Source organism: Ornithodoros turicata, chromosome 2 (genome assembly GCF_037126465.1).
Source record: "Ornithodoros turicata isolate Travis chromosome 2, ASM3712646v1, whole genome shotgun sequence".
Lineage (NCBI taxonomy): Eukaryota > Metazoa > Arthropoda > Arachnida > Ixodida > Argasidae > Ornithodoros > Ornithodoros turicata.
This window is the reverse complement of record NC_088202.1, coordinates 29,428,350-29,454,228: the sequence shown is the minus strand read 5'-3', so window position 1 is coordinate 29,454,228 and position 25,879 is coordinate 29,428,350. Positions and strand designations below refer to the sequence as shown.

General features: G+C 45.4%; 1 protein-coding gene across 1 annotated transcript in view; it reads left to right on the top strand.

The window, feature by feature from the left end:
- Positions 1 to 19,771, top strand: part of LOC135383283 (excitatory amino acid transporter-like) — a 41,372-nt gene extending 21,601 nt beyond the window's left edge. Inside the window, exons 6-7 of the mRNA XM_064612805.1 lie at positions 13,067 to 13,796; positions 19,523 to 19,771. Coding sequence (XP_064468875.1) covers positions 13,067 to 13,796; positions 19,523 to 19,730 — 938 coding nt within the window. The 3' untranslated portion in view covers positions 19,731 to 19,771. The remainder of the gene's footprint in view (positions 1 to 13,066; positions 13,797 to 19,522) is intronic.
- The last annotated feature ends 6,108 nt before the right edge of the window (positions 19,772 to 25,879 follow it).

The following is a 25,879-nucleotide window of genomic DNA, read 5'->3' as shown; positions in this document are numbered from 1 at the left end:
CTCTCCATGACACCTTTCAATCGCTATTTGGGGGAGGAGCAAAGCGTTTTAGTGGATGACTGTCCGTCCTTCGATCATTTGGCATTCATCAGCCAATGAGCATGTCGTTTCACTTGCGGTCTTTGAGGAGGTGGAAGTCATTGCGTGTTCTGATGAGCCGTTTTGTACGCCCTGACTCACTTCCACAACAAGCGATTCTGCCGTCACAGTCTTGCACAGCACTTCCTCCGCATCTCTCGCTTTATCGTTTCCACCGAGGGTATCCTGAAGAGCAGATGACCATGTCGCATCTGTTATTACGTCTGGCACCTGAGTTTTACATGTTGGCGATCTTCCCCGCGGCACCACGGTGACGGTGGTTCGGGAGCTTTATTGTCAAGCCCGTTCGCTGTAGCCTTAGGGCTAATGTCTTCGGTTACCGCTGAAGACATCACATCGCGTTTGTCGCTTGAATGCCCGTCAGACAGATTATGCTTAAGACGCTCTTTTTGAGAATGAAAACTCTTATTTTTGACAGTCTCAGACGAAGTGGAGTATGTTGGGGATCGTTGCTGTGACTCACAAAGTGCGTAGATGTTACGTCCACGCGGATCCATCGCGCATTGCAGCGTTACCATTGAAGCCCGTGCGGTCACGGTGGAAGCGTGATTAAGAAGCCTGTCTTGATGTTTCATTTCAGTTCGTCCGATATATGTCACGTTCTTCAGGTGCTCCTGAACAGTGAAGGTCTTGCTGTCAGGCCTGTTTTGGCCCTGATTATCGGTTGGAGGCTTGGTATATCCCCGTTGCGATGTGCAGTCTTTCTGGGGACCTGTGCAGTCTTTCTGGGGCAGCGTGTGACGCTGCATGCCTGGCCTTTATCGCGCTGATGATGGACATTCGTCTTGCGGTTAAGTAAGCCTTCACCCTAGAAATCGCAAATGCGATGTCGCCCTGGTAATTCAGTTGCGTTAGATATTGTTGAGGAACTCTTTACTAGTTTGAACCGCACCGGCTGTCAACAAACATAATAAAATACAGTTAACGTTTCGGGTCCCATTCGGGTCCCATCATCAGAATGACGCTGTCCTGGTCGTCACCGGGTATTTACGTAGAAGAGGAGGGCCTAGGAGGGGAATGTATGCACGCCTTTTTTCCCGACATTTATGCAGTTCATAATTGTCACGAAAATGGCGTACCCCTTCCGTTTGCAGCAAATCAGCCAAAAGGATAACATTCGAGATGATGGTTGGCTAGGAGCGTGCTATGCGGTGAAGTTCATTGTTAGAGTGCAGCGGCAATGTGAACCCGTTCCGCGGTGAAAAACACGTCGACGCTAGCTTAAAGGGTCTCTGACCAGAAGCTGGAGAGACTTTTCCGCAGTGGCTACCGATAGAATACACAAAAGCAACTTCACATACGAAAATGCATGCCTCAACACCTCGTAGTTTTCGTAAACTCGAATTTTGAACATCGCTGTTCACGCCGACGCTGGCACACCTAGCGTCAAACCAAGAAAACGTACGCATATATAGAAAACTCATCTGGTCATCCCACTGGGATGACGTCAATCGCCCATGCAATCAGCGCGCAGAATGCCGTCACGTGATCGAGCACTACAACAACAACTTTCAGCAAGAACCAACATTTTTACGCCGATATACTGTTGTCACAAAGTCTGGAAATAAAAAGTATGTATATACTTCGAAATTTGCGACCTGTTTTATAACTCCGATAATCCAATTAGCGACTTCCGTGGAAAGAGGAACTACACTCTTAGAAATGAACTTCACCTCATAGCACGCTCCTAGCCAACCATAATCTCGAATGATATCGTTATCTGCCCTGATTTGTTGAAAACGGAAGGCGTACGCCTTTTCTGTGACAATTATGAACAGCATAAGTGTCACAGAAAAGGCGTACGCCTCCCGCTTTCAACAAATCAAGGCAGATAACGATATCATTCGAGATGATGGTTGGCTAGGAGCGTGCTATGCGGTGAAGTTCATTTTTAAGAGTGTAGCTACAGGCTACGAGCTACGACGACTTTCGGGACCCAGCGCGCTGTTTCACAGCGTTAGTGCAGTGTGTGTATTTTCAAGTTTTCTTTATTTATATCTTTTGGAACAACGACCAATTTATCGAGGTACACAGACTTCATTTGACATGCCTCGGTTGTGTCGTCAAAGCGAGATTTCTCGGCGGGCATTCAGTTCCGTACGATACTGCGCGTTCAACCGCAGCGGCAGGTATGGTTGGCAGCGGATTTTGTCAATAGTATTTGAAGAATGCAGACTATGAGACGGACCCCTCAGTTTGAGTACAAAGAACCTCCGCCTACAGCAGTCCGCAGTGCTTTCCTTGAATCTATCTTCCAAGACTGTTGCATCTGGACGTGACGAAGTGAGTGTTTTCTGTATAATTTATACAGTGATTACTCTCCTTGTGAGAATTACGTTGTGGCATGCAGATGTTAGGAGACCATTTACGCAACAAAGAAAAATAAGGATTAAAGAAAATTGAAGTTTACGCACTAAATCAAAAAATATATTGTACAATTCCGAGTGTTGTTCAGAATGTAGCCATGCCAATGCTGTAAGCAACATCCACAGTACGTAAAATGAAGCTGTGTATTCCGCATCTAGGTGTAACATTTTAATTGTCACAGCAGTGTGCACCAATGTAGTTCATGACTTCCTTGGACAAGATGTGCAACCAACTGTTGGAAATACAAGGCAGGGATTAGGTACAAGTTTTCTTCTATTTGTTTTCCTTATAATATGCAGCATACTGCACATAGTAAAGAAGGGCTCTGGATTCTAAACCAACACAGTTGAAATCCTTAGTTTACCCCAAGCTGGGGAAACGCCACAGATGGCAACTACGATAAAATTGCAGTGCACAAAAAAAGAAAGAAAGCCTGGTGTACGACAACCATGTCTACAGGTGTAATGTGCTGGACCCTCGTTGCAAAGAGGCCCACCAGGGGTGCCACTATACAATACATCCATCCATCCAGCCAGCCAGCCAGCCCCTCAGCTCCTTCAAGACATGCAAAATACAGTAGACAAAGTGTTCACTTGGAAATCAGACATTACACAAAATTGCCTTGCAAATTCAGGATCTTTTAGCGCCATCCCAAACACTTGCCATTACGGTATGAAATCCATCACGGTACCACCTTACAAGGTTCCACTGCTACGGACCAACTACGGAAATCAGCAGAAACCGTTCCTTTTCCGAACAAATTTTTTTCAGCTGATTGGAAATTGCCTTCCTGTGTCCAGTTTCAAAACAGAGTTACATAAACTTGTTGAAGCCTTATTAGAGACAGGCACTCTGTTATGTATTTTGTGTGTGTGTGTGAAAATGGTGCACAGCTCGATGCAATTGTGTATTTTATTTATGTGGTTGTGATTTGCTGTATGCTCGTAGTGGTAATATCTCAGTTATCGCACACTGTATTGGTGCTAGGCACCTCATCAGGCTGATGCCTTTCGTGCCTGGTAGCCTCATTTCATTTTCTATGAAATGAGATCCTCATAAATTTATATGACTTTTTTTAAACAATGTTAGGGTGATGGGTGATGACTTCATGGAAGTGGAAGGAACAGGAGAGGAAGACATCTGCAATGGTCATGACAGTTGTCCGTCAGGTACGGGACCAATTTCTTTTATAAACGTGGTATATAGCGTGAAGTTGTTACTAACAAAAGGCTTTTTGTTCCCTTTAAAGGAATCTAGAGGTGGTGAGCACGCGAAAAGGACTTGACATATCTCAATACAACTTAGACCTGCCTGTTGCACATGAGATGTGTGACTCTACTTACACACACAAGCTTCTGCAGGTTCGATGCATATATATTTTGAAACATGAAAGACAGAGTGCTAAAAATATATCTGAGTTGAAAAATTGAGCAGTTCATTGCAGTAATTCTATCGATTTATTTTCAGCATTTTGGGAAATATACCGGGTGTTTCTGCTGCGCACCGTGTGAATGAGTGGGAGGCTCATTATTTAAATATAAATTCAAATGAGTTTCGTAAAACAAAAAAACTTCTAAAGAAGGGCGCTATCGGCATTAAAATTGGTACTACCCCTTTTGGGACATTCAATGGACCACCGAAGCGAGTCATTTGTTGCAGTAATTAATCGGTTTACATATTTTTGTCGTGGCTGGTCGCAGTGAAGCGCAAAAGGACGCTCTTCCATTCCCTTATCCACCAATGAATTATGTCCTTACACCAATGAATTACGTCCTTTTGCGCTTCACCGCGACCAGCCCCGACAAAATATGTAAACCGAAACCAATTAATTACAGCAACAAATTACCCGATTCGGGGCAGATTTTTTTCTAAAAGGTGTCCACTGAAGGTCCCAAAAGGGGTAGTACCTATTTTAATGTCGACAGCGCCCTGCTTTAGAAGTTATGTTTGTTTTACGAAACTCATTTGAATTTTTATTTAAATAATGAGCGCCTGCAACTCATTCACACGGTGCGCAGCTTGTAGGTGGTATCGGACAGATACTTGTAAAAAAGAAAGTTCGTCGATTGGTGCACCTGTTCGCGAAATGTTTAGCCCGGGGATTTAACTGAAACATCCGGTATAGTGATGGCAAGATTACCTGCTCTGTACTGCCAGACCATCTGCTATTGGAGTTCCATGTCCTAGTTATTATATATAATAGCTGTTTGAGGCTATTACATATTTATTATGCAAGTCTTGTGCCTGTGAGTTCCTGCAAATGTGCTCTGCGGTGATCATACTGGACAGAGCTATGCCTATCCAGAGCAGAACATACTGGACAGAGAGCTATGCCTGTATAATAACAGTGACTAATGTTCTCCTGCCCATAAACCTATTCCTATAGGGTACATCCGCACCCTTGGAAGTCACCGGAGATGCGTGTTAGCTTAGCTCAATTGGTAAGAGCCACCAGCTCCGGTGGCGCAGCGGTAACGCGTGCGCTTGGAGACTGGGAGGTCCGCGGTTCGAATCCGCGGGCCGGCTGTGCCGTCTGGGGTTTTTCCTGGGTTTCCCTCAGATGTGTAATAGGCGTATGCCGGCACAGTTCCCCTGAAGTCGGCCCACGGACGCAGCTATCCTCCCCCCGAGCGGATTCCGCTCGGTCTTCCACTTCACCCTTTCCTCTCCTCCTCTCCACCACCTTTCCCTTCCCGAGAAACATGCCGCCTAATCAGGCAGGCAGACCTCTCGGGTTCCTCCCAACGACACTCCTCCTCCTCCATTGGTAAGAGCCCTGGATCTGTAATACAGAAGATGTGGGTTCAAGTCCACTACTGGCTAACCTTTCCAGTGACTGCCTTCTTTCATCATTCATTTCTTAGGCACTTGATGCTTTGTATGTATTGGTCCTTTCTATGTGTTCCAGTCTCAGAACATCAACTGATCATGAACCCATCCCAACGTCTCTTAATCGACAAAGTAGAATTTGTACAGAACCGCACGGTTTGTTGCTCGTGATTATCATCCTTTTTCCAGCGTCTCAGCCATTAAAGCCCGACTCTTTCTTACTCCTTTGATTACCAGATGAAAGGTATCAGGCCTGGCAAGTTATATTACGGTCATCCTCCTCCCAACCCCACTTACACTCAGAAACGAAACGGATAAATTTACGCTTACGTCCAATCTTACCCTTACTAAGAGTAAAGTTCGACAGAATCGCAGACGCCGTATCCGTCAAACTCTGTTTTAGTCCTAGTACCCGTAAACGCGCTCGCTGTAAGCGTAAAGGGCGGAGTTTTATGCGTAAATTGGACGGAGGACATGATTTACTCTTATATCCTGACGCATACGATTTCGTCTTGACGGATAAACTGAGGCTCTGCGTTGGAGTATTAGCTCTTTGCGCCTATATTGACGCTTATTGTTTTTCAATTGTTATACGGGCCCTGCCTTCTGAGAACACGTGCATGGTTCCGTGTGCAAAGCGTCTTTTCTTTCGCTTCGTTAACGGTCACTCTTGCTTCTGGAGTCTCACGGTCTCACATCATGCACGGTCTAGCAAATGTAAGTTGTCACATTTTGCGCTGGGTGTCTGTAGTTTTTTTTTTGTTTGTTTTCATATTTCATTTGTGTCAAATTTATCACAGGAAGAGATGGCATCGAACGAGACAACGTCGCACGATATGTGTGCAAGGCACGCGGACGACGCTGCTTGAACAGTTGTGATTCTCCAAGCTTTCTTTTTGTTCTCGTTTTTCTCGGATGTGCGTTTCTCCCCGTTGAAGCATCTGGGTTAACGATTCCTCAATCCGTTCTTGTAATAGGAGTTCGTATGATTATTGCTGATTATACCGCAGCATGATGTGTTGACATGAAGCAAATCGATTTTCGATAATGTGGTGCAGGTGGTGGTTGTGGTGGTGCTGCAAAACACGTGTGGAACGCCACTTCTTAGACAGCTGAAATGAGTTACGGGTCTAACATTATTCAGTTAACTGTTACCTTAAAGGACTAGAGTGTTTCCAGTTATAGTAAGTGGTTTTTGAAGTCCATGTTACGTTTATGACTATTTCATGTAAGCGGCCTCGCGGGGATGGACTCAGGTCTGGCAAAGAGCACCTTATCGGCATGATTTATTTCGGCGTTACCATATTTACGAGATTTGCTTTCCCACTTAAACGCTAGAAACAGTATCAGTTCCGCGATATATACTGCTGCACAGACACGTGCACCCATTTGACAGTACCACAGATCACATCAATGACATGATAAAATGATTTACGGGTCTAACAAAATTCAGTTGAATGCTACATAAAGGACAAGAAAAATTTCAGAATGCTATGTTTGGCAGCCTGTGACCATTTCATGTGGGAGGTCTCTGGAGATGACCTATATAGGTCTGGCAAAGAAGACCTTATCTGCATCACGTATTATGATGCTAGCACATTTTCGAGATTAGCTTTCTCATTGAAATGCAATACCATATCTTTGGAATCTACTGTTGAGCGGACATGCGTAGCCATTTGACAATATCAGCAAGCACATTATTTTGCGCTCATGACAATAAACTTCTATGTCCAGCATCCCAAGGAACAGGACACGACACGCTCTTCGTAGCCATGCTGGACTGCATAATACCATGCATGCACCCTCAGCTGCATTGGGTGGTGCTCCTAAAATTTCTACTGTGCGACACACTCTGGGAAGAAGTACACAAGACTCTACTCCCTCACGCATGTACAACCAGTACAACTCACCTGGAAATATGACTTGTAAGTTGTGACTGCTTCATGAGTAATGATGCGTTGCTCGATAAATGCAACGTCTGCAATACACTGAACTATATACTTCAGTTATTATACGGTGATTTTACGCCGGATCATGCACGGTGGTGAATTTTTTTCTTTCAAACATATATTAAAACCTCGTCCTTAGGAGGCATATTGGCGCTGAAAGTAGCTGAAAATAATCGGTGGTTCTATTTAATGAACAATCATTCTGATGTGGAGATTTCGACCATTGCGTTTCCTACGCAGTTTGGCGCCACATATCTTCATAACTATTTAACACATTTTTTTTACATATTGTCTGGGGTGGGTAGCATTGCATCGTAAGTTGTGAAGATCCTAAGGTTTGCCTTTGAGGAGATAAAAAATCGCAAATTTGTCTCATTTGTAAAATATGGTACGTTTTGGGAACCTCACAACTCGGCTCCCATTTGAAATACCCGGATCTGATATCCGATATCTAAATGACATAATTAACATTGATGTCAATTGTGAATTTATTTCGTATGCGGACTATGCAAGCGTGTTTTCCAGTGGCTCTGATATTGATGTAATAGCCACTAGTGCTACCGAGATGCTTTGCAACTTGGAAAAATAGATCAATTTAAATTCTTCACGCATTAATAGTAGTAAAACTGAAGCAATCATATTTCGACCAAAAACAGGAGTGTTAGTCTAAATAAAGATATAGTATATCTTAATAGTCCGGTTGATATTGTAAAATGCATCAAATGTTTGAGTGTCATCTTTAACGAACAGTTGCTATGGGATGAACACGTTGAATACGTTCGTTACTAGATGGGCGGGTTGATACATGATCGAGCACAAACACGAGAGACACGCTACGTTCACATTGAATACTTCCAGAATAAACTGTGTAAAATATTAGGCATGACCGCTAGGCATAGACACATGTTTCCTTTTCGAATTAAGTTACTACTATACCGTTCACTGTTCATGTCTCACCTAAACTATTGCCATTTAGTCTGGGGTACGACAACTAAGAATAGTCATGATGAACGCTTGCGAGCAAAATGAACGATGTTACGAGTAGGAATATACGGGATGCGCAGTGTCGAATTTACGCATTTTCCGTAGATATCCCTCACAAAAAGCATATTGTGGGCGTTGCCCCAATTCACAATACGACGCATACTCGCTATGCGAAGAAAGGGCATTTCGAGATGAACACAATGATGTAGACTACTTTCGGCTATCACAGCTGGGGGACGAGTTGTGAGGTTCCCAAAACGTACCATATTTTACAAATGAGGCAAATTTCCGATTTTTTATCTCCTCGAAGGCTAGGATCTTCACAACTTAGGATTTAATGCTACCCACCGCAGACAATACGTGAAAAAAAAAAGAAGTAATAAGCTGACTATATCAAATAGATCGAAGATGCGTGGCGTCAAGCTGGGTATGAAATTCAGATCTGAATGATAATTCATTAAAAATATCCACCAATTATTTTCAACTACTTTCAGCGCCAATATGCCTCCTAGGGCCACGGCTTTAATATGTGTTTGAAACAAAAAAAAATTGAAGAGGTCGACCGGTCCACCCTGCCTAATCCGGCGTGGAATCACCGTATATATAATTATATTATTATTCTAATAATATATATATATATATATATATATATATATATATTACATAATATTATACTATAATTATATATTATATCTTATTACATTATAAACGTAATTTAATCCAATTACTAGCTCATATAGCTAGTCCACAATTTATATTTTGTTGTGTTGAAATGTTGTGAAGATGCACAAATGTCATTTCATAATTCTCTAAAATATTGCAGGTGTTGTAATCTGTTGGTTTATGGCTAGTATGTTGTTCCCATTTTTATAATGTTTGGTCATGTGCGCCTTATGCCACATCATTTTCAGGCCATAGGTGCAATATTCTATAAACACATGCATGTATCGATTATTCTGGGCTCTTTCCTGCAATAAAGTGAAATTATTCGGCGAATTTTTGTTGCATTACGGTTTAGATGCGTGCTACTAACGCTGTGGGAAATACTTTCATGTATTCAGATGTTCTGATTTAAATGAGATAGCGGCGTACGCGGGCTATAGTGAGACGATGAACCCGGTTCAAGTGATGCACTCGTGCTCCTTATTTTTTTTTTTTTTGACTGTTGCATAACTCTTGTATATTACTTGCCTTGCGCAAGAACGTGCTTTTTTATATCTGTTATTCACGTGATGGATGCGTTTGTCTGTGTCATACGATTTTGCAGTGCAGTGGGCCTAGCTATTGTGGCGTACTGTCATTTGCCAAGTCTTTTGGATGAGCAACAAGCTATGCCTGTATCATGGATATCTTTTAAGCGATAGCATATAAAAGGGAACGGGCTTCCGTCTGTATACATGCTTCGTGCACCTATGTGGTACTGCTGACGAGTCTCGGATGATACGAACTGTTTTTCATGCCCTGTGAGATTCGTATCATCGAGATCCTGTTGTAGCGGCTGTTCTTTTTTTCCTATGAAACAATTTCGCATGATATGCCGTCTTTGCACAGAGAATTGCACCGCCAGAATGCCGCACAGTACGCATCATACCTGGGAACCTTAGGCGCCGCGTGATGTCAGCGTCCCTTCGATAGACAATGGCTGCAATGCAAAATGGACAGGCAATCCGATTTTCCGTCTACTGCTCTGGAAACTTCTTTCTGATGCTTTTGGCAATCGGGAACCACATACCCTTTTCCAGAACAGCCGCCGGAAAACAGCATTGCGGGTCATTTCAGAATTGCAGCCGTTGCCTGTACAAGGACCGTGAGGTCCTATGGAGGTGAGGTCCTAGGAGAATATGGGTAAAAAATTTGACGATTTTTGACCCTTACTATCCGGTTTCTTTGTGAGAGTGTACGTCAATCCCCTCACAAGTTACTTCCAAGACTTGATGACCCGCACAAAGTACTTGCTCCACCTACACAAACAAAAAAATTCCTCTACTCTCCGCACCAGCTGATAGTGTCAAACTGGAATGACCTTCCTGTCCACATAGCATCAGAACAAAATATATCGTCATTTATTTTCAAGTGCTATGATCATTTTCAGGTCGAATGAATTTCTTTGTGGTGAGTGAACGAATTTTGTGTATTTTTGTTTACATCATTTTGGTATTTGTCTTTTTTGGATACAAACCTCCCGCCTTAATATGAATCCCTTCACAAGGGTCTTTAAAGTAAACAAATGAAATGAAGAACTTCGTGATGCTTTCATAGTTGGGGCATTTTTAATGCATATTTTAGAACAGTGGCTGCTAAAAATGTGTCAGACACCGTTACAAAGGCTGCCGTCTCTATGAGGTGAATCATGATTTTTCCCAGAAGCCCGATAATGTATGACGCTGCATCACATATGCTATTTTGGAACAATCTCTGCAGACATATGAAGATATTATCAGAGTGCCACAATAAACTATATAAACCACGTTTCATGTTACATCATCTTTGACTACAACATGCCTATTTGAGTATTTGAGCAGCCCAAGATACAAAGCTTGGTTCCTCAAGGTCTATATCCTACTCGAACTGGGTGCGCACTTTGCACACAAAAGGAAGATTGAGAATTAAAAAAATGGCTAGGAAGCAAGCTAGCTGGGGTTTTACATCATGCATGGAAGACTGAGGTGTTCGATAGTCAACTTGTGTAGTGAGCACTTCTGGAGGACTGAGAGCAGGAACCGGAGATCACACACACGGTAACCTGCATAACAGTCTGATTTACTTCCACATAACAATCATCAAAATACTTGAGTTGCTTAAACAATACTATTTGGGTGCTATCAGACAGTAAGAGTTCGAACAACACTCACGACATATTGACAGAATGGGTGGACAAAATGATGCGTCAGAACAGGATTAGATTTGTATCTGTGGTGGAATCGAGAGCCAAATGTAATTCTTACCAGGCGGAGCAGGCTGATGAGATGGTGCTTTGTGTCAGGGATCAGCACTGTGGTTTATCCAGAATCCCAAGCATGGAGGGGTGTTGAAAAAAGTTGGGGGGGAGGGGGGGTCATTATTATAGTTACATCATTACCGACATGTGTCTACAGCTGAAATTGCAAGGGCACCCCCTGTAGGGGGTACATTCCACCTAGTATCTTGGGTATTTAAAGCATGTAGTAGTTACTATGGGAAAGGCTTTGCGTATCCTGTTCACCGCGCAGACTGGTATAACGATTCTCTTGTTTTTTACAAGTTTGTGCAACACCCATCTCACGAACTGTTTGTATGTAGTGTATCTATTTCCTGTATGAGACACGCAAGCTTTGAACAAAGCTAAAGCTAGTAGGACGCCGAGTATTAATTCAGCTGCACTCTTTCTGAATAAGTGACGAACAATAACGAAAAGTTCAGAATAACTATTTTGTATTGAAACCAACCAACATGATTGTGCATGAGACACGCTTCTTACTTGTGAATATGAGAGCTAGGTTCGTGCTGCCCTCGAAGTTCTAAATATGTCAGAGCAGCTTTTTGCAACGTAAGCAGTCGACTTCGTTCGGCATTATTATGCATGAACCACTCCGGCCCCTTTACACGGCGCCGTCAAACACGAAATTTACACAAACTGTTCATGTGCTTCATCATGGTGGATGATGAAAGCTCATCTAACAGTCTGTCATTGGAACTTCCTCTTCATGCTGAAGTCGATCCGCGGCTCAACATTTCAAAAGCAAGGCCTCCAAGCTCTGCTGCACGTAGCAGGTGCCTCTCAGCTGCTGAAACGTAGCTGAAAAGCTGACTTGTTGACTCCGCTGTGCTTCCACGTCCATATTGAAAAAGCACCCAGCAGTACGGAAGTTGCGGGAACCACCCGAACTTCCGGTGTGGACTTTCCACCAATAAAAGTCGGGGGCGTTTGACGTCATACACATGGGAAAACCACTACATAATAGCTAGAGTTTTGCGCTGATCGCACGAGTTGGCAGAAATCGAAAGCGCTTTTCGGCTCCTTGTTTGGAATAGTTTGCGGCTCCGCAGAGACGAAACGTTCAGTTGTAACTTGGAGGAAACATGTAGGTTCGTTATCCAGACAAACAAAGACATTGACCAGGTTCTGGTCAGAGACCCTTTAAAACGCAGCAGTGTGAACCGGCCTTAAAGGGAGATTCCGCACCAAAAACGTGTTGAGGTGACAGTGCGACATCAATCCGTAACGTATGATATTTCAGTGTATACAATTTCTCATCCCCAAGTGTCCCAGATGATTAGAAAATTGATATTTTCCTTTGAGTGATTAGGCGCTCCTCCACGGAAAAGCAGTCCAGCAACACCGTGGTTCACCTCGCCGGTATTCCTCGTGTATGGCTTTCTGTAGGGTTTGCTTTTGCCGCTGGAGAATATTTTAGAACGAAATCGAGGAAGCAGACGATTCGTCATCCATGCGACACAAAGAAGTTACAAAGCGCGTGCCCGAAAAACAGCCGGTTGCCCACACGAGACTACCGGTGACGTCACGCATGGTACAGGAGGTAGCAGTTCAGCAACCTTCAGAAGTTTCGGTTTCGTTTTGAGCTTCCCAGCCCTTTTGGTAACTAACGAGTCCCCGATTGCCAAACCAACTGTATTTCTCATATCGGAAGAATGTATCGAACATATTTACACAGCCATTTTAATAGTTTCGGATTGTCCCGGATTCGGATTCACCCTGTGCAGCAAAAAGTTTTATCACGAATTGGTCTGCTTAACCCCTTTCCACAGCATTAATGCTTTGGTAATATGATATATAACTTTGATTCAACTTATTTACGTTGCTTTATTGCACGTTGATCCCATCCTATGTTTGTCTGTAGCGGAAAAGCTGCTTGGAACCAACGTGCTCGGTCTCGTAGCGTTCTCCGTCATGGTTGGGGTCTCCATCGTCCACCAGAGCAACGCTCGCAACAGCATCTTGTTGCGAATCATCTTTGTCCTCAGCAACAAATTCATGCGGATGGCGGATATCGTGCTTCGTTACTCGCCGGTGGGCATCTGCTTCCTTATAGCTGCAGAGGTAGTCCGCTTCAGGAACTTTCATCTCGTGGTGTGGCATCTGGGAGTCTTCGTCTTCACCGTTCTCCTTGGACTCGGAGTGCACGCCTTGCTATTTCTTCCAGCACTCTATATGCTGTACATTCGGCGGAACACGAAACGTTTCTTCCTGAATATTATCTACCCGTTATCCGTCGCCTTTGGTACGTCTTCCAGTCTGGTGGCCTGCCCCGTAAGCATGAGTGTGCTCAGGACTCGCATCGGCATGAGCCGTACGGTCGTACACTTCATGTTGCCCTTTGGCACGCTCTTCAACAACGACGGTACAGCGTTATACGAGGTGGTGTCTGTCATTTTCATCGCTCAGCTGCGTGGCGCGGATATGGGCCTGGGAACTGTGATTGTAGTGTGCACAGCGACACTCCTGTTGTCCTTCGGTGCGTACGGAGTCCATCCGGCATACCGAGCAACCACGCACGCAACGTTCCTGCTCACCTTGGCGGGGCTGCACGGAGAAGACATTCGTTTAATAACGTCCACCCACTGGATTTTGTAAGTCAGTTTCATCTAAATAGTAGTGCTCGTAGAAAACAGGCTATACGACGACAATATGATGTCTATAGTTGAGAAGTCGCTGTGCGGAAGCAAAGAACTTTATAACTTTAGCAACTGCTTATGCAGTGTTTCCCAAGCTCTGCCAACCGTGCGACCCAAATTTAATTTGACAGTTAATAGAGTAAGAGTGGGCCACCTGGGCTAGAAATCATCGTAAAAAGAAAGAAAATACTCATTCCGGCAGGAATGACTGTTCCTATTCACCTAAGTGAGCTAGTTTGTTACACCCCGGGGTCCGCCATCACGAGCTCTTTTGTGACGCAGAACAGTGGGCAGATCATGTTCTAACGACATTTTCTGTGCGTTTTTTTTTCTTCTTTTGAAGTTCCCGAGCCATTTAGCGTCCCCTCGCTCAACCTTCCACGACCCCCTGGAGATTGCGACCCGGTGTTTGGGAAACACTGGCATATATGGATACCGAGCTCTACCCTACCTATTTCATGAAAGTATTTGGAACAACGCATGGAGGACGTAATAGTAGTAGATTTAGGAGTCTGATGAGTAAAGTGTTCACGGACGCCTCCAGAAAGCCTCAAAGCGCTCATTCGGACCACGTTTGCATCCATACGCACGCTTCGCAAACACAACGGGAACAACGCAAAACAAGCAGGAAGATTTTTTTACCTTCTGCCCTGACACCGCTCTCATCAGACTTAGAGGAACTGTTTCTTAAGAAATGGCTCTGAGTAATGATTGACCCCATCCTCGTGACATGAGGTGGCCACCTTATCTGGCCCTCGCCTGAACACCACACCGTTTCCTCCGCATCATGACCATGAAGGCCTTCGGCAGGGTTTTGTTTGACAAAATGTATTTAAATGTTGTGAAATATGCCAAAGCCCTGCTATAATCCTGACATTCTTCCGAGTCGAGCTCGTGCGTTCATTCACCGTTGTTCGTTGCATATGGTAACAATTTTGTTACTGTGCTTTAGCCTAGGTTGGGTTATAAATATATAAAGTACACATTAAGCACAATTGAAACGTTATTTACAAAAAATGGCCCTCAAACTGTTTGCCTCACTCTCGGTTCTAACATTCACCAGCTTCTAATGTAGCTCTGTAATGTAAAGGTCAGGGCGGCGACCTACAAGAGTCGACCAGGACCGGCGTGGAACGTTCAGCAATTACTCAATGCAAGTGGAACGTTGTATTGTCTGGTAAAGCTCCATAGGAGGTCCCATCGTGGTAAATTTCAAAGAACAAACCACAACCTACCTTTCAGGATAATGGGTGGGGAGTTTCATCGCCGGGGGCGATACTCTACCCCAGTGCTGGAGGTGAAGCAGGGAATGAAGGAATGGGTCCCGTTACAATGAGGACCGAAGTCCTGTGGCGTCCAAAAAGGCGAAGAGAGCCTTGAGGACAGAGCGTTGGTGAGCCGGATGCGGCCAGGGACCAAGCAATTTGGTGAGGGAGAGGGGGCGGTAGTCGAGCTCGTTGAGGGAGGCGGAGAGTACGGAGCGGGAAGGGTGGTAGTGTAGGCAATGGAGAAGAATGTGCTCGAGATCTTCAACAGCACCGCAGTGACTGCAGTGGGGAGAGTTAGCTTGTCGCAAGCGGTAGCGCCACTGTGCTGTAAAGGCCACGTCGAGGCGCATTCGATGAACAAATGCGACGTCTTGACGAGAAATATGTGCTGGCATGCGAGCGAGCATGGAAAGCGAGCGCTGGGTCAACTCTGCTCAGCATGGCGGGGGGTAGGATGTCGGCGGTCCGTTGTCGGGTAGCCAGAGGAGTCACAAGGCTTCGAAGTATAGACCGCCGATCGCCTCTCAGCAGTGCAATACGCGTCCGTGCCCGAGACGAGAGAGCTGCTTCGGCGGCGCTGTCCCGCCAGTTCATTGCCTTCGACACCGCAATGGGCGGGAACCCATTGGGGAGCGAGACTATGTCCTGCTTCGTAGACAAGTTTGTAAGCAGCAGGGTTGTTTGGATTTAATCCACATGGATTTTATCCGGTGGATTTTTTTTGGATTTTATACACAGAATTTTATCCGGAGCTTTTAGAGGTTTTCTCCAGATGTGACGTGAAAGACAATCTGAATTCAACGTCACACGGAAAACTCTCGGTTTATTTTCTTGTAGTGTTGGCTGTTTGCAAAAGCCCAGGAACGCGCAAAATTAGCTTTTAACTCTTAACTTTGTTACTTTTCAACTTTTTTAATTTATAACTTTTCAGATTTAACTTTTTCCCGTTTTCTTCTACTTTTGTCCATTCAGGGAAAGACTTTCTTCCGCTTCCTCGTAGCACTGTAACTGAAGTGCGCCGAAACACGACAGCTAATCCAGGCGTGTAGGCAGGGCCGGTGCAAGGGGTGTGCCGGGCCTGAGACAAAGGCACATCGCAGGGCCTGTTTCACTGTTTCAAGTGCATACTTGATATTTAAAAAAAAGTAATTATTGGTTGAGGGCTTCGTGCGCGGGACCTATGCAAGCGCGGGGCCTAAGGCGGTCGCCTTACTCGCCCCCCCCCCCCCTATCGCCGGCCCTGCGTGTAGGATCCACACCATTCAACCACGCATTCAATCACTTTTCGGAAAACAATAGAGACTGATACAATGTTGCTGGGACAGGCAGTTCCGTAAACAGAAACTATGAAAGGTCACCCGAAATCAAGAACAGCAAAGCACATTTGTTTTTACTCTGTGTCACATTTCTAGCCTTGTATATATTCTCCAAAAATATCCCAAAATATCCGGGTTTTATCCAAAAAAGCCCACTGGAGAGGATCTTCTTAAAAATATTGGGATTTATTTCAACCCTGGTAAGCGGTTAACACGTCCATCGCCAACGGGGCGGAGGAGCCTCGGATGCCAGAATTTTCAATTACTTGAATTGCTGCTTGAATTGCTTCAAATGCAAAAAGAAAAGTATGGCGTAGAGTTCCGCAGCTGTGGATGATGTACAATGCCAAAGGCGACGTCCTTGAACTACGCCTTCGTCGGGGATGACACATGCTGACGCGGACTTGCCGTTTCGAGATGCGCCATCGGTGTAAGCGGCGGTAGAGGTGGAAAACTTCGCGTCGACGAGAACATAAAAATGGGCTCGAAGGACTTGAGGGGGAACCTGAGCTCTGCGGACCTGGGACAATTTCAAAGAGTGTTGAGTATCGCAGGGCAGAGTTATAGTGCTAAACGTACGAATCCCGTATTGAAACAATCAAAATGTCGATGTTGAAACCTTGATTCCAGGGCGTCCTCGTGACACACAACACCTAAACGGTGGGACCGCAGTGAGTCATTCTGCAATAACAACCGCCTTCCTATATGTTTATTTAGGTATATTTCTCAAGTGTCCACCAACAGCCAAATGCCGTTTTGGTAGTACACAGTACAGTCATCATTCACACAGGAGGCAGGAGAAATAAAAACGCGTTGTCACAGACCAGACATAAAGAGTTAAAACATTAAGATCAAACATAACATAAGTTGATCACACTACAACTCATCCGAGATACGAAACAATCGTTAGCACTGGCATTATAGACGCATATACACATATACACATGCACATATACAGGGTGTCTCAGTTAAATCCCCTGGCTAAATAATTCGGGAGCGGGTGCACCAATCCAAGAACTTACAAGTATCTGTCCGATACCACCTAGAAGCTCCGTACCGTGTGAATTAGTGGGGGACGCTCATTATTTAAATAAAAATTCAAATGAATTTCGTGAAAAAGCATAATTTCTAAAGCAAGGCGCCGTTGGCATTATTATGGTACCGCCCCTTTTGGGACCTTCAGTGGGCACCTTGTCGAGAAAAATCTGCCACTGAAGTGGGTCATTTGTTGCAGTAATTAATTTGTTTCGGTTTACATACTTTTCTCGCGGGTGGTGGCGGTTAAGCGCAAAGCGACGCTCTTCCATACCCAGCGAATTACGTTTTTACACCAATGAATTACACCAATTCATTACGTTCTTTTGCGCTTAGCCGCGACTGACCACGCCAAAAATATGTAAACCGAAACGAATTAATTACTGAAACAAATGACTCGCTTCGGTGACAATTTTTTCTTGAAAAGGTGTCCACTGAAGGTCCCAAAAGGGGTAGCACCCATTTTAGTGCCGACGAAGCCCTGCTTTAGAAATTATATTTTTTTACGAAACTCATTAAAAATTTTATTTACATAATGAGCGCCCCCCATTCATCCACATGGTACGGAGCTTGTAGGCGGTATCGGACAGATGCTTGTAAAAAAGAAAATTCTTGGATTGGCGCACCCGCTCGCGAAATATTTAGCCGGGGGATTCGTGCGTTTTGCATTGACGTTAACCAGGGTTGAACCTGCTTCAGAGCTCTATATATGATGTTGCGAATGCGTTGAGTGATTGCCGAGCGTGGCACTGGTAGTCTCTCATTGCTGGTCACCCTGCATATCTGACTTGCGTAATCTTATCGCTCCCACATAACGCCGCAGCACAATACGCAAATTAGAGACGGCACTGTAATGCTTAGTACAAACAGAACTCCGCCACATAGCCACATAGCACGCTTATAGCCAACCACCATTGACAATGATTCTGCCTCCCGATTTGTCGAAAACAGGAGGAGGCGCCTAACTTAGGCATGCATAATGTGTCCAAGATAGCAGCCTCCTCCCATTTTCAACAAATCCGTTGACAGAATGATATAATTCAGAATGGTGGTTGGCTGGAAGCGTGCTATGTGGTGAAGTTCTGTTTTAACAGTGTACGCGAAGCTTTTTTTTTTCTTCCAGACTGATGTAGTTGAGAACTGTGTGACGTGTGGCCTCTTGGTACATTGCAGGTTGAAGATTAAAACCAGCGGTAAGGAGACAAATGTCTCATTCGACACATGTCTCCCTACCGCTGGTTTTAACCTTCAATCTAATGTAGTCGTTGCATTGGAAAGCTCTCACGTGCACCCCAGCACACTCTTAGCACACTTCCACTGCTCAAACGCGTGAATAGAGAGATTGGTGGTCCCTCAAGCAGACAATTTCCGAGATACATATATGAAGAGCCAGAACTCCATATATTTCACGCACATGTCAGACCATAGGCCGCGGCGGGCAGACAACGAAGTTCCCAAGCTACTCGAGCTTACGTAAGATCCTTGCAGTGTGCCGGCACATGCTCAGGATAGTCATTTTGGCGGTTTGGAAGCTACGGATTAAAAGCGTTCTCAACATACTCCGCTGCCTCGTCATTACCCGCGTCTCACATGGTCGAGGACCATGGTTTCACATGGTCGAGGGACCCTCCGATGCCACGGCACCTAAAGCCACCACTCTACTCGCACCCCGAGATGTGACAGCTGTAAGCTGGTCTCGATTGGGTCATCATTCACCACTCACTTAGCCAACGTGAAAGACGTGTTGAAGGCATTAAGGCAGAAACGTAACCTTTTCTCATATTCTGTTCACACAAAACAAAGAAGTGGAAACTGAGAAAAGCTCGCAGAAGGAGGGCATACCTCGAGCTTGAGGAATATGGAAAGTGGATACAGGCAACATTACAACAGGCCCATGTTCCCTTAACCCCATGAGGTTAAGAAACATAATGCCACGTTCCTCAAGCTCAGGGCTCACTTTCTGGTATGCTGTCTCCAGCAGGATTGCATTGATAGAAGCAATATTTTATCGATTTGGCTGTAAGAAATATTGCATGCAATGAATGTCCACCTCTCTGTGCAGAAGTCGCTTCGCAGCCGCTGTCGACCTACTGAGTGACTGCACAGCCGTCGCTGTCCTTCAGAGTATTCATGTGCGAGAGAAGGACAAAGATAGCCGACCTGGATACTCTGCTCGCACGAACCAGACACAGGAGGAGTCCAACATGAAAGCAGACCTTGCCACCGATCACCGGAAGGACACTCCTACCAACTACTCGCCCGTGCAATGAGCACTTTTATGCACCATGATGTGACTCTCATAAGATGTCATAGCCAGCCAGCAATAAAGAAAAAGCATTAACTGAGCTATCAAAAGCAACGAGACTCTCTCAGTTCCTTCAATTTTGAAGATTCCAGTTTCGCATGGAACAAAGAAATGGCAGTCGAGGCGTTTGTCTTGACCATTCAACAGGTCCCTTCTAGTGTCACCCAACAGCTTCAGAGTACTGCAACTAATGTACAACTGCAAGTTCTACGCCAGGGGGCGCCGTGTGGGGACGTCATATTGGCTCCGTTAAAGGTACTGTAAAGCAGTAGACAAGCATGATATGCCGGTGATGTGACTAGAGACTTTGTTGCTCCTAAATACCATATGCGGAACCATGCGACCGACAACGCACTATAAATATTTTTAATTTGCCATGAAAAATGCGGCGTAGTGGAGCGGTGCGACGCCTGGTGTCAAACAACCCCCTGTACAGCGGGCAATACTGAAAATTGGTATTACACACTATTACATCGGAACTTCGTTATTTTAGTAACCATAATATTAGTTTCCCTGTTTACCTATGTATTCTGAAACACCTGTTAACAGTGTTTTTTGCGAAGTAACCCAGCGCCGGCCGCTGTTCGATGGAGGCTCTCCCTACTTCTCTGCTGCGCCTGCGCGCTCCTTCTGTTCGCGGCCTCTTTCGAACGGACAAACTCTCTCTGTGAACCTCTGTGAACAAACAAGTCCCGACGCTGTCTGGCTTCTTGAACGTCTGACACATTTTTTTCAACGGCATTTCAGTTCGCTTATCCGCTTATCCCAGATGTGGATAGTTGTGTGGATTGCAGGGGCGGATTGTGTGGTGGATTGTGGTGGATTAATCCACCACAATCCACCACACAATCCGCCCCTTCCGCCGTATGTGGCAGGAGTACGGATTCATTTCGAATACCTAGTACAGTGTTGCCCGTAAACTTTAATTGTAATTTTCTAATTAATTGCACCGTCGATTGGAATGAAACTTGCGCAGTTTTTGTCCTGGTGGCTTGGACTGTCGAATAGCCACACTAAACTGCATTTGATCGGTGCTGCTTTACAGTACCTTTAAGTTCGCCTGTTCGTCTGTCATGTTAATGACTGATTCCGTCTGTAGACGTTCCTTCTTTCTCTTTATTCGACCACGCATTTGCGTCTTCCTTGACGGCAATGGATCAAGGTCATCTAAAAAAATCGCTGCTGTTACGGTCAACGCGCTGCAATTCGCGTTGTGAAATAAGTTCGCCGTAGCATACGGTCGTTTTGCCTGGGCGGAAAGAAACCGCACTCTTAAAAATGAACTTCACCGCATAGCACGCTCCTAGCAAACCATCGTCCCCAATTCCTACATAAAGCGCCTTGCTACATAGCACTAGAAAATTGCGCTATATTTTCTTCCTCGCATTGCTGCGAGCCGCTATAAAACCACTCTTGTCGCAGTAGAGCCCCGGTCAACTTTTCTAGCGCTGGCGGTGGTGCTGCTGGTGAAAGCGGTCGCCGTTGTCGGCCTCACAGAGGTGGGCAACGTGACGACTGACGCCCTGCGGGAATGTGCGTCCTGGGCCGACTTCTAAGGGAACTATGCCGACATATGTCTGAAAAGCGTCTGACGAAAACCCAGGAAAAACCCCAGACAGCCAAGCCGGCACCAGGATTCGAACCCGGGTACCTCCCAGTCTCGACGTGCATGGCCAGCACGCTAACCACTGAGCCACTGGAGCTGGTCTAGTGCTATTTTGAGCGGTGAGTCTGCGTTAACCAGTCGTGAGCTTCTTTCAGCCGTGACGTCGCGGAAGCTGCGGTTTGTTTTCCTTCCGATCCCTCGAAGCGGGAAGGCGACGACGCATGGCTATTTTAGGAGCGGCTGTACTTTAGTAACGATGCCGCGGCGGACGGATAGGCGTGGAATTAGCGTTTGGCAATTTTGCCACGTTGTCATTGTTGCCAGACGATACGAGTGCATACGGGCGAGTCCTCGGCGATCGGCTATGTATCGCATAGTCGTCTGCTATCCGATATAGTCGCATGAGACGCGTTTTGGGTATGGAGAGGTTAATAGTCGTCTTTTATTGGATGTAGTAGTATGAGAAGCGTTTTGGGTATAGGGTTGCGTAAGATGGTTTTGCTTAATGGAACTTTTTATGTTGATAGATGGAAATAATAAAATGCTACAAGTTAAAACAAAAAGCAACCCCTGGATGTGGAGAGAGCGCATCTTTTCCCATGTTACTGAGGTTAGGTCAGGCCATGTTACGACGTGACTGAGGTTAGGTCAGGTCCAGGTGAATACGTATTCCATGTGTTGAGAGGGCTGACGTAGACTGTGCATCTGACGTGACCAAGGTTAGGTTAGGTCAGGTGAATACGTATTCCATGTGTTGAGAGGACTGACGTAGACTGCGCATCCGACGTGACTGACGTTATAACCTCAATCACGTCAGATGCACAGCCGATCTCGAGACATGGAATACGTGTTCGTGAACACGTATTCCATGTCTCGAGAGGGCTGACGTAGACTGCATCTGACGCGCGCGGATCGCTCGCTCTCGATCGACATTGCGGGAATGACACATGCAACTTTTGGTATTCCGACGGCGCGGCGTGCTTGAATCGCGAGGTGCACCGCACGAGCTAGCGAGTTGTTTGCAACCGATGGCACGTGATGCGTGATGTCACGTAACGACGGCACCGATCATTTAGGCTTGTGCACGTGACGTCACGCGCAGACTTTGCGCGCCTTGGAGCCACGTGACATGGGAAAACATGGGGATGCTTCAGAGGCGTCTTTCTTCGGGCCGAATGAGGCAGCAGCGTATGTTTTTACAATTTTCTCTCGTAATTGCACGCATACCGCAACAACTCACGGGATGCCCTCCTACTGTGACTTCAGACAGCAATATGTTTTCCAATGTCACGTGACCAAACATGACGTCACTGCACAAGCCTCTGTGGTATTTCCTTGCCTTCTAAACGTGTCGCTTGGGAACAACGCTATCGGCTGAGTGTCGGTGCACGAGCGACTGCTCAGACTCAGTCGTTTGGCCTGCGTAGCTCTCCTGCTTGATGACAATACTTGGCCTGTCGATTAGCCAGAGCATTCAACGGAGATGGCGGCAAGTTACTTCGCGTGGCTGCTATCGAGGCCAACGCGGTCGGAACCTATGTACACGTCGACCTGCCTTCATCGCTCTGTGAGGCAGAAGCGGCCTCAGGCGGTGGCATATAAATGAGCGTTGATGCGGACTCCGAGTCCGGCAGTGCCCGTATCCCGAGTCTCCTACATCCCGGTCGTCGCCACTTGCCCTATCACAGAGGCGAGCCGCTCCTCCAGCTTAGGAAGCGATTCTTTCGTAGGGAGGACCTCCTCCCGTCCCCCGTGTGTGGTGTGAAATGCGAGCTGCCTTGGCTTTGGTGCCTTTTCCCAGTCGGTTCACGTCTAAAAGTTCCCATTGAACACAACTTCAATCAAGCAGTGGGATATTGCAACACAAACATATATATGTATTCTGATGATGAAGGGGGGAGGTTTTCCACTCTAGGGGTGGAACGCTACCCCATAGCTAGGGGGTCTAATATATGAGTGGTGACAATGATGAGTGATGACGAAGGGAGATGACGGGAATGATCCGAGCGGCGATGGCGATGATGAACGTGATCGTGTTTGTGGTAATGTCCGAGAGCGCTGTTGGGGTCATAATAGTCCGTATTCACCAACTTACTTAAACTATTGGTTTAGTGACGTCGGGTTTAAATCAATCATGTGAGACTTTCGTTCGCCAATCCTGGATCACCACCCCATGCTCTACCACCTGCTGCTGTGAAGCCTATGGCGGCGCACATTGCGAGCTTCCTGCACAGCGCATGCGCATTTCACCAGAGTCTGCCAGAAGCGATGGTAGCCGGTAGGCCTAATCCCCGGTTCACGAAGAATTTTTCATCAAATCTTGGGTAAGTTTCGATCAATATAGTTACTAGAAGCGCCCAGGAGACAGATTTGATCACAATGGGACGAATGTTTGCCTCAAATGTTCCATTTCGATCATCCACCCAAACTACTTAAACTGGTGGTTTAAGCCCCATGCATTTGAATGGGACGTATTTTAAACTAGGGGAGGGGCTAGTTTAACATCGGTCTAAGTATACGTTGCAACTACTGTGGACGTGTGTGTTGAAAAAACTATCGTAGATTGGTTGTGGTAGGTGATGTTGCACTGATTCGAAGTTAACTGGTAAAAATTAAGCAGAGTCGTTTTAAATGCACGGTTAGTAAACAAAAACGGCGTAACGCTTGACCGGGGGTTCGAAATGCGGCTGTTGTTTTTAGAAGGCGCTATTGCGAACTTTTGCATGACAAACGTAAAAAGCACCGTCAAAGTGTGGTCAAAGAGAGTGACATCGACATGTGCCACCGGACAAAATCCATATTATGGTGAGCTAGAAGCTCACCATATCCATATACCAATCCAAGGGACCGAGAGAGCGTGCGGATGGCCGAACGTCAATGTGCATCTTCAAAAACAAAGCATAAGTAGTGCTGGCGCTTATTATGAGCGTCAACTCCTGTGATACACACTGTAAGCGCCCCCGTCATTGTACAGTAAGAGCGATAACATACTAGATGGTTGTTGCGAGCCCCGATGGAGAAATTGAGGGGCGTTATCCACCGGCATGCTTATCAACCATCCCAGTATCTATCATCTCTTCGCAGCGTGTCTAATCTCCAGAGACATCTAACAGTGCAATAGGACTGATCATAAAGTGCATTAGCGTCTTGCGGCTGTTGTGTGGGTACTATCAAGGGATGGAGATATTGCATGTTGTTGCACTACACTGAACACGAAATCTGAGCAGATTTTACGTTCCCCGATTATGAAAATACCGGAGGAAAAGCTAAGGAGGTCCCCATTTCCCCTGGATTCAGCATAGATGAAACTGAAATGTGTGTTTTACTTATTTCAACATGCCACAGCAGAACAGACCAATGAAAATCTGTTATTCAGGTATCGTGTTGCCACTGCTACATTAGAAAACATTCAAAGGGACAGCTGCTTACTTCTATATTGATTTATCATTTGGTAACAGTAGATGTGCTTTTGTAGGGCTGCTTCTGCAAAAGACACTACACAGCAATGAGCTAATGGAGGCTGCAAACCTTTTGGAAGGATCATTACTATTGCAGGTACATAACCATGACCAATCAGTGACAGCTTTTCTGCATTGTATAAGCACATATATTCTGGAGATCCTCTCTTGAAAATTTCTGCTATGGACCCATTTATCACAACAACTTTGTATTCGTGAGCTTTTTGTTTATATTCAGACAATAAAGGCTATCACGTAGTTCCACAAGGATGACTTTTTTCATAGAAGCGTGCACTCTGGATATCCTGCTCAATTAGTTGTCAAGGTCACATGAGAACATAAGTGAGCAGTGGCGCACAAGGAAAAAAAAATCCTTGCTACATTCCACATGCTGACTCCACCAATATATCTGAGGTGTCGTACTGCAGTACGTTTGAATTGCACAGGAATAAAGGGCAATGTGTACAAAAACTTTGAAGCTCTCTTGCTCCCATTGAACTGCACTTAAAGTTGAAAATTAGATCAACTGCAATTACTGCATATAGCACCTTTCAGATGAATATAACAAAACATAGGCTACAGACTCATCAATAGATAGTATTGACAATTATAATAGGAGTCAGCTGGTTCATGCAACATCAAAATGAAAATGTCGTTCCCCCATACTGCAGCATTAGCGCATGGATAAATTGTACATGGCCACATGACAGTTGTCAACTACTTAAAAGACAGTTAGCTTGCGTTGACATGGGTACAGATTTGTCCAGCCAGTGCAGCCGTTTATATCCACACTGAGCACACGAGCACATGGAAGAACATGCACCCATGTTAACAGTAGCTATCGTTCTTTGACGTTACTGACAGCTGCCGTATGGCCACATAGTTTATTTCTGTGCTCATGTGTTCAGTGTGGATATAGACGACAGTAGTAAAGCAGGGTAAACAAGCACCCATGTTACACTAGCTCTCCTCCTTTTACGTCGTTGATAGCTGTCATGTGGCCACAGAGTTTATCCATGTGCTCATCTGTTCAGCGTGAATACAGCACTA